This window comes from Protopterus annectens, chromosome 13.part0 (genome assembly GCF_019279795.1).
Source record: "Protopterus annectens isolate FY-2018-M chromosome 13.part0, PAN1.0, whole genome shotgun sequence".
In the NCBI taxonomy this organism is placed as follows: domain Eukaryota; kingdom Metazoa; phylum Chordata; order Ceratodontiformes; family Protopteridae; genus Protopterus; species Protopterus annectens.
Genome location: NC_056747.1, coordinates 376,057,324 through 376,069,379, shown reverse-complemented (window position 1 = coordinate 376,069,379; position 12,056 = coordinate 376,057,324). Strand labels below are relative to the sequence as shown.

Here is a 12,056-nt window from a genome sequence, read left to right as displayed (position 1 = left end):
TTGCCTCCCCTTGACAAAACCACATTGATTCATATCTGTCGATTTTGGCTTCACTTTTACCATTCTTTTGGCTATTATAGACATAAACACTTTATAATCATGGTTTAGTATAGAAATGGACATGTATTGAAGCTGGATCTGATGGATCTTTACCCTCTTTAGGTATTACAGCTACCACCGCTTTCTTCCAAGATGTTATTTCGCCTCCACTTAAAGTACTGTTAAACAAAACCTTCCAGATCTTTATCAGTTTTTTTCCTTCTAGCTTCCAAACTTCCACAGGAATACCATCTATTCCTGGGGACTTTCCTGTAGATTTGGTTATACATTACCATTTTTATCTCATCTCCTCCTATCCTAACTGTTAGTAATTGAGCCTCATCTACCTCTAACCTTGGCATATTTCATTTTTCCATAAACATTTGTAATCATACTTTTTCTTGATTTCCATATTTCTCTGCTTTATACTGACTGTCATAGAATTTCCAAAATATTTCTCTTACCTTCCTTGTTATAGGCTCCCTAAGCTTGGCAACAGCCCTTTCTACTTTCTGTTGCCTGAGCCGCTGTGCTAAAAGTTTTTGTGTTCTAGAATTATCAAAAAACAGTTGCTTAACAGCAATCTTTCTGAACCCATGCATATTAAGGTTATTCTTTATTTTATGTTGAGCATTCTGCAGTTGCTCCTATTCTTGTTCTGTGTTAGTCCACCTGTTCTGTAATGCATCAACAGTTGTCAGTCCCTTTAAGTAGTTTTTGTTACTTCTTAACCATATCTCCCTTTCTTTTATTTCCGACCTATTTTTAAACTCCACTTCAGTTTTATCCCACTCTCTAGCTATATTTTCAGAAGAAATTTCTGTCTTCTCAAATAGCTCCTGAACAATTTCCACTACTTATTCCTGAAATTTCTCACTTTTCAACAGATAGGTGAGAAATCATCAGTGTGCCATTTTTATTTTAGTTATTTTCGGCGCATGTTCTGAAACAGTTAATGGATGTGTATCAAGACTTCAGTTAAATGTTCCTGTGAAATGCAAATTTGGTCTAGCCTAGCCCAGTTTTTATATGTTGGGGAATAATATGTAAATTCACTCCAAACTCCTACTACTAAAGTCACATCTTCCATGCTAAATATTTTTTCTGTTCTCGTCCCCAAGACACATCTCCACTGCTGCAAATCAAATTCCACTCACCACATAAAAGTAAGAAAAGAAAGCTGATTATTTCTCCCAGAATTTTCTTAAGCTCCATTAGAGCGGTTTCAAGTGAAATATAAATACATCCCAATGTAATCATTCTCCCTTGCCAGTAGCCCCTTAGTACTACAAATCTATCATTGTTATTTTTTTATCCTCTTATATCACTATTGGAGCTCCTCTTGCAGTTAATATAAGTACTCCTCTTTTCATGTGTCCCAGATATTCTACCGAATAACCATCCTATAAACCTTTCTTTATCAATTGCATGTGTTCAGTTCTTTCCATGCGTGTCTTCTGTAACGTAACTATTTGCACGCTACATTTGTTACATCATTATATTAAAAAGTTATTTTTCTTACCTTTTATGTACAACAGCTTTTGTTAAATGGCCAATTCCATTTTTTGTGTTTATATGCATACACTGTTTGGCAGGTTGAACTTTCATACAATTCTTTGTTGTCATATCCATTTGCGCCTATGTCACATCTTACAGAGCTTTTTTGTTTTACTGAAAGCCATTAAAAAAACATCCCCAATGCCCCTAAAACATATTAACATAATACTAACACACAAAACTATGTACATCTTAAAATATTGAAGTTTTACCTTCCTAATGGGAAGAAATGTCCCAAACTGGCAGCCACACTCACAAACTTGAAGTAACCTAAAAAATAAAGTTATCCATGCTAAGACACGTGATGCAGCTTGTGCTTCTACTAAGCACTGTCTGGTTTTGTCTTATCTTTATACCTCTCCCAGCTGAATGCTTTCAGAGAACATCATCTCCTAGCCAATTTCTCTTTTTCTAGCCAGTTTTTCTTTATTAGATTGTAGCCAATGTCTATTCTCCCAGCTGGAAAAATGCTTGAATGCTTTCAGAGAACATTATCTCCTAGCCAGTTTCTCTTTATCAGATTGTAGCCAATTTCTATTTATCAGATTGAAGCCGATTTCTCTATCAGATTGTCTCCATGAGGACCATATACAGAATTACTAATAAACATATATGTATTTGCTAGAAAAAGTCCTATAATATTCATTATTCTTTTTCATTCACTTGCTTTCTCTTAAAACTTGTTACTAAATCAAGCTAAGGGCCTTAATGTAGTTATTCCCCCATGCAATAATGAAAAAGCACATACATTTTTCCTGTGGCATGCTCTTTTAACCAGACTGTTTTTTTTCACATTACAGTGCCTTCATTTTTAAAACTGAACAAGGAGAGAATAAGGGAGAAAGAAAAGGGGGAAAAAACAGGAGCATCTGTTCAGAATAGTATCGTCATTACACTTAAAAATAACTTAGATAAACTTTACTTTATAGCACGTAAAGAAAATCATACACTATTAAAATAGTACTATAAAGAAACACAGTTTGTTTTACTTAGTTAACTTTCTCCCTCCTGTTCTCCTCCAATAAGTATTTTTCTGAACATTAATGCCATAAAGTAAGGAATGTACTTTAGAGTCCCCCACAAGTCCAGCAAAGTCCAATATTTCCAGATTTTCTTTTTCGGTCATATTTCACAAATAGTTATTGCTTGGAAATTCCACATTTGTCAGTTTCCAAGTTACTGGTTTTATTCCTGTTTATCTCCATCTCAGAGAACCTATCTTTGCTTCATTTCCAGTGTACTGTCGATTCTTCTAGTTAGCTCTCATGCTCCCTTTCTTGTCTCCAGCATTATCCATTGAAACATTGGAAAAGGTTTCAGTGGCACAGTCTCTCTCTGGTTTTTATTACCAGAAGACCACAAAGCAGAATCTCCTTCTGTTTCACAGCTTACTTTTTGTTGGAGAAACTTTTGTATTCCTTCCTTAGCATGTACTTCATCAAAAAATTATTTTCCCTCCAGGGAAGAATATTTTGAAGATAGCTGGGTACAGCTGTCTGAGTCTCACACCTGCCTCTCAGCATTCCCTGAATAGTGAAATAACTTTACTCCTCTTCTGCCTGGTGTGCAATGAGTTATCGTTCTCCACAAACAATCTGCCTTCTCCCACTTTTGGTACATTGTCGTTCTGCCACAGTTTTGTCAAAATCAACTCCTTCTGCTGGTATGATTGTATCTTTACTGTTAAAGGTCTAGGTTGCTTTCTCATAGCCAGGTTTGGAGCATACACACAGTGTGCACTTTCAGTTAAAAACTCCTGCTGTGGAATACCAGTTCAGTTGCTTATTTGTGTTTTCATAAAATTAATGCATTCTGTTCCTTCCAGCTTGTCTGGTACAGCTGAATATATCATGTTTTCCCTACGTGCTCTGTCCTGTAATTCTATTTTTTTTCAAAGATCTCTTCTTGAGCAGTCTGCTATTCAGCCAGCCCTTTCTTCATTTCCACCTCTGATTTTTGCAGTTTTATCACCTCATCTGAATATCTGTTTAAAGCATCTTCCATTTTTCTGGCCTTTTGATGTTTGAGTTGATGTACTCCATCAATGTTTCATTTATTTTAACCAGATCCATGTGCAGTTGTCTTACGCTTTCCTCTGGGTTTACTGGAAGTCATGTCTGGAGCTTGCACTGCTGTTTGCTGAACAGCTGCAGTACTTTTCCAAGTCAGTGTTTTTTTCTCACCTTTTGTAGCTGATTTTCCTTCAGGTCCTCTGTATTTATTTGTTTCCTGGCATCCAGGCAGTACACTCACTAGCCAGTTACTGAAATTTACCAAGAAACACAAAAGCCCACTGGCCACGTCACACTGGGAAAGCTAGAATTAAGCTGCCAATCAATGTGCAGCCATCTTTTTAGTCCTACTAGTGCCCAAATTTAGTATAAACTTCACATCCATCTGAACTCCTACATTCCCAGATCACATACTTGTATGTATCCCTCCCCCTTGGATCTCCCAAGAACAAGTCCTCAAGGCACTACCAAAGATTAAAAATCCCTATTTCCGTGAGGCCAAATAACATACCTGGCTACCTACTTGTCAGCCTTAAGCAGGACTTGTCAGATCCCCTACAGGGGTCATTCAGTATCTGCCTTAAACTGGCTTTGTGCTGGATGAATGGAGGAAAGCAACAGTCATCCCCTTACATACAGTTTGCATCAACTGGCCCAGGTAATAAACCCACAAGTCTGACCAGCCTCATCTTTAAGGCTGTGGAAAGGATCCTTGTGGAATTAAATAAGAACATAGGCAACCTACAAACTCTTGACCTAAACCAGTTCAGATTTGCTAAGGGGGGGGGGTCTTGCCTACTGCTTCAAATAGGTTACTGAGGAAATGGATGAGGGCAGGATCAGTACACACCACATCTCTAGACATTGCAAAGTCATTCAGCATCATCCCACATTTAGGCATCATGATAAACTCTCCCAGCAATTTGGCTCACAAATAGAACCCAAGAAGTTAGGATGGGTGGCTGTACCTCCTCTAAAAGACCTTTCACTAATGGTGTACCATCAGTGTTTGGGTCACTCCTGTGCATTTGCTTCTTGAAGGTCAAAGCAAATTTTAAGGGTTTATGGATGACTAAGTTAGCAGATGTTTGTAAACTTGGTGCCCTTATAAATTCCCCAGGGGGTGCCAGGGTCTTCCAAGAGGGCCTTTTCGCAACAAATAGGTGATATCAAAGCCATGGACTAAAACGAAAGGCCAAGAACTGTATAATGGCATACATCAGCAAACATGACCACCCTTCTAACAATCACATTGGCAAAACACCCCTGAAAGTTGTTCCTGTAGTGGGGGATCCAGAAGTCTCGATCATTAATGAACTGTCCAGTGATTATCACGTAACTGTTATTGTAAGGAAGTAATTTTTCATTGTACAGCTTCGGTCTAAAGGTTTGGCATCTTGGTCCATGGATGATCTTCGAATATAATGCTCCTTTCAGCATGTACCTTTCCAAACATTTGGAACAACTAGAACAACCACAGTGATATCTCACAAAAGAAAAATAAATAAATAAATATGGTTTACTATCATGTTCACGAAGTGCATTCCATTGTAAATGACAACATCAAAAGACGGTTTTCAAAGCGAATACACCTCATATGGAAAGTCAGCGAACCACATCATCGAACATCTAATACATTTACTCCAACGGGCACATTTCCAAAACAGTGAATGTCAAACTGTTGCTATTAACATGGTTTAACAAGGGAACAAAACAATGTTTTTATTTTCAGCATACCTGTTCGACATTGTAAGCATTCGACAGAAGGCACTTTGTGGACATGATAGTAAACGTATCATATATATATATATATATATATATATATATATATATATATATATATATATATATATATATATATATATATATATATATATATATATATATATATATATATATATATATATATATATATGTATATATATATATATATATATATATATATATATATATATATATATATGTATATATATATATATATATATATATATATATATATATATATATATATGTATATATATATATATATATATATATATATATATATATATATATATATGTGTATATATATATATATATATATATATATATATATATGTATATATATATGTATATATATATATATGTGTGTGTATGTGTATATATATATATATATATATATATATATATATATATATATATATATATAGCTATATATATCAGGGGCCAAGGTTATAAACTATGGTGACGGTCTCAAAACTTTGTACTTTTTTTAGTAACGTACAAGCTACTTATAGGATCTCTGGCTTGTGTGCAAGGCCTCAACAGACCCTGTCCTGTCGGATCTGTTACCCACATGCAAGTCTTGTGGTAGTGTAAACACCCAGTCCAGGGTTCTCCGTCTCTTTTGCAACATAAACATCACATGCTGGAGGGATAGAGTTGTATCACTGAGTATACTGCTCCTATGGGACTGTCTTCCACTCTGTATAAAGTTAAGTACTTCTCTCACTCTCTTCAAACAAAATTTGGGTGACTGTATAGGATATTGTAAATTCAGTCCCCCTCCAGCTTAGCACCCATGTCCCTTATGGAGAGGGGCAACAAGCAGATACGCCATTATAGCCTTGTTTTGCTCACCACTAGTTATTCATACACAATATGTAAGGGTTAAAAAAAACTGTTATGGGGAATGGAAGGCTGGGCTTCTATAATTCCTCCCAGATCAGTAGCCTGGTATGAACTTGAAAATGGAAGAGTCCCTCTGGGCTTAAGTGCCAGTCGTACATCTATTTTTGCTATTTTAGATTCTGCTGTCGTTTTTCTTCAGAGCATATCAAAGTTGTTCTTCATATTTGTCTTTCTTTTAAAATAATTTTTAGCGTTGGTAAATTTGTAAATGTTGGTGTTCATCTATATATATGACGTGCACTGGACTTTCTGTATTTTATATATAGAACTTGCTTTTCTTTTGATCCTCTCAACAGCCCAGTTCTGACCTTAGTGTCAGTTGTGCTTGTATCTCCTCCTTTTACTTTTGAACTCTGTAGTGCCTCGTAGTCAAGTCTAACCTGGTTCTTAGGTTCTAAGAACAGGCAAAGGCTGTCATTAAGAAGTATCTCCTTAGCCTTTTAAATTTGTTGAAGGTGATGGTTTTATGCTTTAACGTTCTTTGGGATCATTTTATTCTGTTCCAGGTTGAATAAAACTAGTTCACATTTGGGACAGCTCACCTAACTGGTTTTGTCTTTGCTGTCCATTGTGGTCATGCCTTGGAGCACTTTTTCAGCAGTTTACCCTGGATTTTGCTTTTACCCTCTTAACCCGTCTGGAACACTTTTAAACTAGCTCTGTGTTGAATGGAAAGTTTTTATTTGAAGTCTGTTAGCAGTCTGGTCTGGCTTCAGTGTCAGTTGTAGTATTATGTCTTTTGGAATTAGATAGTTTGATTACCTCATACCCTGCTTTGATGTTGGTGCCAGGATCAGATGCAGAATGCTTCTTGGAGTATCTTTTTATATTGCAATTGATGTTGAAGTGTTTATCATCAGCCCCCTGAAAGCCTTGACCTTAGCTCCACAGTGTGACTGTCTCCTTCACCCAGAGTTTGGTGTCCAAACTTTCTGCCCATTTTCAGTGCAGGTTGGCACCAGGAAGAACATTATCAATAGGCACCATTTGATGTTGAGCTGTGGACACAGAGCCCACTTCTGAGTCAAGTTCATATGTACTGCAACCTTTTCAGTGTCAAGGTGGGTTGATGGTGGACACTCTGTGGTGCCAAGTTAATTTATGGAGTTGAGCTCTTTGGCACCAATGTGTTTTTTTTTCTTTTTGGTCATATGCATTCTTCACCTTTGACCTTAGAAGTTTCTGTGTTTCTAGAACAACATTATTGCTCCTTTTCTTGACCCCAAGGTTGTAGTGTAAGGAAATCTCAGTGATCTCACTAACACTGTCTTAAGATATGGTTTCTGATACCATTTTCTTTCTGTCCTTATTTTAGTGTACCCTCCCACAACCAGCAATTGATTCTTGAATTCCTGCTTATTATGGCAATATGGAATGTAGCTTTGGCATTTTTTTTTTTTTTTGTAGTACTGGTGTTTTTTACCTTAACTTTTTCCTGTCTGAGCAACTAGGGAAGCTGACTGATTTCTACACCAGCTATGTCTGTACCAACCCCACTTTCTCTCTGTGTCTTTCTCCGTCTCTTTTTTGTTTTCTCCTTCACATGGAGGAGAGTGCAATCTGGGTGCTAAAAGTGAGCTTCTCACTGCATTCATTTTCTACAGGGAGTGATGCTTTACATGTGGCAGAAGACTCTCTGTTGCTGTCCTGTAGGCACGTGTCACTACATAGGTTTTGCCAGGACCTACAGTTGACATATGCTACAGGTGGTGCTGTGTTATATGTCCCTTATGATCATTTAAGCTTTCTTCAAGATCTGTAAGCTGACCTATTCTACAGTTTTCCAAAATCTCTCATCCTCTTTGTCCTGTTTGGAGGATGTGTCTGTTCAGTAGGTGGTGGGATTGTAGTGGTGCCTGTCTCTTTTCAATCTTTGACATATCCTGTAGTTTATACAAGAACTCTTGTCCTGCTTCCTGTCCCAAACAGGGTGGGGTCCATTTGTGATTTTACTCTTGGGATTCTTATTCTTGAAATTGAAGGATTTAATGTCCTGCATTCCTTTATCTATACCCATTGGTGTATGCTTCATGCCCTAAATGTTTCCATAGACATGTTCAGTAGGTTGATCACACCACTGCTTTCATTACTCCTCAGTGGCGGTGAGCTGTTCTTCTAATCATCTGTTGATTATTTATTGCCTCATCTGTTTATTGAGACCAGAGAACCTTTCTTTTGAATTTGCTGTATGGACACAGTCGGGCATTTTTCATAGCTAGACTGATGCTTTGTTGTATCCCACTACAGTGGAAGTTGAGACTTGTCTATCCTGTTATGCAGCTACAGACCCAGTTGCCAGGATTCCTGTGACAGTGTGATTTGAGACTACTTCCACATCCTGTTGTCACTTTGATCCTTCAGGAACAGCTACAAATTTCGTTGCCATGGTTCCAGTGCAAAGGTGGTCCATCCCATCCTTACAAAATCTGATCTGATTTAGTGTCTACAGCAATTGTTCCTGTCCTTGCAGGCATTCACATCCCTTTTAGTCTCGAGGAGTGTGCTTCTTTTCCTTATATTAAATGTTCACAAGATCTTTCACCTGCTCAGCTTAAGAAGGCAGGGAATGAGACCTTTTTAAATCTCGTCATTCACTCAGTAATCTTTCTCATTCGTTTTTCTAGGGAGTTTGAAATTTGTCTCTTCTGAATCTGTCATCAGTGACAGAGTTGTAGATGGATATGTTGCATATCTAATCTTGCATATACTTTGCTTTCTTCGAGAGTCTCAACAAAGAATGTAGACTGGATGTATGTAACTTTTTGGTTCTATTTCAGTCCCCTTAGCTGTTCCATAATTGATCACTACCTGGGATCAAACAATGCTTCACTCCTATCAATATGTATCACTTTTTTTTTAGAATAGTTTACAGTCTGTTCACCTTCTGCACTACAACTTTTTCAGTGTTTATAGTGTCTGTTTCTTGGCTACCATCCATTGTATCTGTTCCCAAGCTGTTTACTCCCTGTTTAACCACATTACCACTAGTCTGGCAGTTAGCATAATGTGAATTGGATCTTAATCCCTGGAGTCTGGGTCCAATAATACTTTTTTTCATGAAATTATAGCAGATGTGTTCATATTCATCTTCCTTTCACTTTTCAGAGATTAGTAAGACAGATACTTATAGTTCAGGTCTCTCTGTAGATGCTATTTTTGGAGATAAGTTTGTTCAGATATCTCCAAGCTGAGTCCTTATGGACAATGCTGTCTTTCAAGGTAAACTTTGTAATGATCAATCTAGGAAGTTAATGATTGGGAATCTGTCTTTTATAGGTAAAAAAAGATGGCCCAGTCCCCTTCCCATACAAAAGTTACCTACTTAACGTAATAACAGCTATATAAGACTAGGTCTGCTTTTCTCGGAGAGCTTTTTCTCTTCCTGGCTTTTTTGGACTTCACCTTCTGCAGACTAACAAACATCTAAAGTGCAGTTCTTCCACACACACACACAAAATTGTGGGAAAAGGAGGTTTTAGTCAGCCTGGGAAAGTTTTAGGTGTTTACCTACCTACAGGACTTTAGCAGCTCAAGAGAAATTTGTTCTTGCATACCTATTTTTGTGGTAGGTGCATTTATATATATATATATATATATATATATATATATATATATATATATTTATTTTAAGTAAAAGTGGAAGTCTGGGAGGGGGTGTTGTACAAATGAACTAAAATATCCATCAGAAAACAAAACAGGTTGATTAACTTATTTTCCTCTTAGCTTTACTAGAACTCTTTCCACCAACTTTTTCCAACATGCATTTCCTTTTTATTCTGTTGTATTCTGTCACTGCTTTACTTTGCCTGTTGTCTCCCCAGTCTTGCCATCTTTTTTTCCTTGTTATTCTCCAGGGTTGTACTTAAAGTAAATGCAACAGTGCTTTAAATACAGCTTGACATAGAAGCGATTGTATTACTTCTGGTATGTATGTTGTGGATTTGGCAACATGGCAATTTTCTACTACTTCTCTTAAACTTACCCTTAAGTCATATTTGACAGAAGATTAGAAACTGGATTTACCATTTGTATTTTCTAAAGCAGTTTTGTTTATTAATGTAGGGAAGGAAAGTATGGGCATGCAGCTTGCTTCGGACTGCAGCCTGGCTGCTTACTTCCAGATGGCACCCGACAGATTGGTGTGGCTGCTATGGTGGCCAATTTCACAAAGCCAACACCTGAGGCCCCTTCTTTGCTGCAGCATGATGAAGTGGAGACATACTTCCATGAGTTTGGGCATGTGATGCATCAGCTCTGCTCTAAGGTAAGAAGCAACTGCTACTTCAGTGAGTAGAATGCATAGTGAAATTCAGATGTATTGAGTTCATTACAATGGCAACAGTATTTGCTACATTTTTTCAGTGTTTTGTATCCTGTGCATGTTGTCAATACCAAGTCTTCTTAAACTGCATTGTGAACATTGTGTCATTGCCTGTGTTATCACATCTGTGCCAGACTGCCTACACTAGCAAATATCCTGTATACCTTTAAAGAAATACAAGTGCATTGTGCAAATTCTGTTGTAACCTGATATGGCCATTCTTGTGGACTCTTCTGGTATTGGAATGTTTGATTTACACTTGGCCTCTGGCCTTACTGACATGAATTGTGTGTAGAACGCTTGTTTTTTCCCTTTCCTTCCAGAGAAGAACAATGCACATCCTTTGGCTTGGTGCCCATAAAAACAGCAGATCTTTACTTCTTTAATAGGAATGTGAGTTTAGAGATGCTAAGCTGTTTTGTTACACAGAAGAGTGTGCTGACTGCAACCAGCAGGATAACGTAATTGAATTAAAACAGTGTTGCTTTGATTACAGGGGTTCTGTAAAAGATGCAGCAGCAGCATTGTTATGAAGTAAAAGCATAAGTTATTATTTTCTGTTTGCTTTTGTATTAACCACCTTTGTTAGATTATCACTAAAAATGACATGGGCACTAGTACATTCATAGGAAAGCAAGCAAGCCATATTAATTTTTTATGTTCATGCATTATGCCTTGCATAAATGTTTTTTTTTTTTAACAGTTATTCACCCCAACATTACATAAATTGTTCAATTCCTGCCTTTCCTTAAACCTCACTCCTCCTGAACATTATTCTGCAGTTCTTCTTCCCACAAATTGTATTTCTGTCTTCTTCTTACCTTTTTTAAAGGTTTCACCTCAGTTCTTGTATCTTCTTTACAATATTCAATAGTTAAATTACAGTTGGTTTAAGCTTGGTTTCTATTTTCTAGTAATTGCCTTTTTGGCACTTATTAGCCTTAAACTTAGTGAGGCCTAACTATGTATTGTGTCAGTTCAAAAGACTAATTTCCTTAGTTATAACCATTTGCTCCTACAGCATTTCTAACAAGAGCAATCTGTAGGGAAGTTTTAAAATATGCCATTTTGTTACATTCCCAAAAAACATATTCCTAGATGTTCTTCGTGTTTCACTGTTGCAGTCATTACATTTGGGTTATCCTGCTGGCAGGTTGCCCTCAGTTGACCTGAATTCCAAAGTCTTGGGTCCTGCGTCGGTTGCTGTCGCCTCTTCCCTGACATCAGGTTGTCAGAGGTATAAAAATGCAGCCGATGCCATTTTATTCAGTCTTTCTTGCCGCGCAGTGCCCGAAGCAGAAGCAGTTCGCAAGTGCCGGTCGGCCGACTCCTGAGATTTTCGTGTTCGAGTTTCAGATCCGAAGTCTTCATTAAAAGCTAAGTACCCCGTTGGGGAAACTTTTTTCTTGCTTCAGACCGATGTCAGAAAAAGTTAATAATTGTATTTCTTGTGGGAA

At 37.3% G+C, this 12,056-nt stretch overlaps 1 protein-coding gene across 1 annotated transcript in view; it reads left to right on the top strand.

The window, feature by feature from the left end:
• Window positions 1-12,056, top strand: part of THOP1 (thimet oligopeptidase 1) — a 499,186-nt gene that overhangs the window by 259,007 nt on the left and 228,123 nt on the right. Inside the window, exon 9 of the mRNA XM_044053986.1 lies at window positions 10,341-10,542. Within this exon, the coding sequence (XP_043909921.1) occupies window positions 10,341-10,542 (202 nt within the window). The remainder of the gene's footprint in view (window positions 1-10,340; window positions 10,543-12,056) is intronic.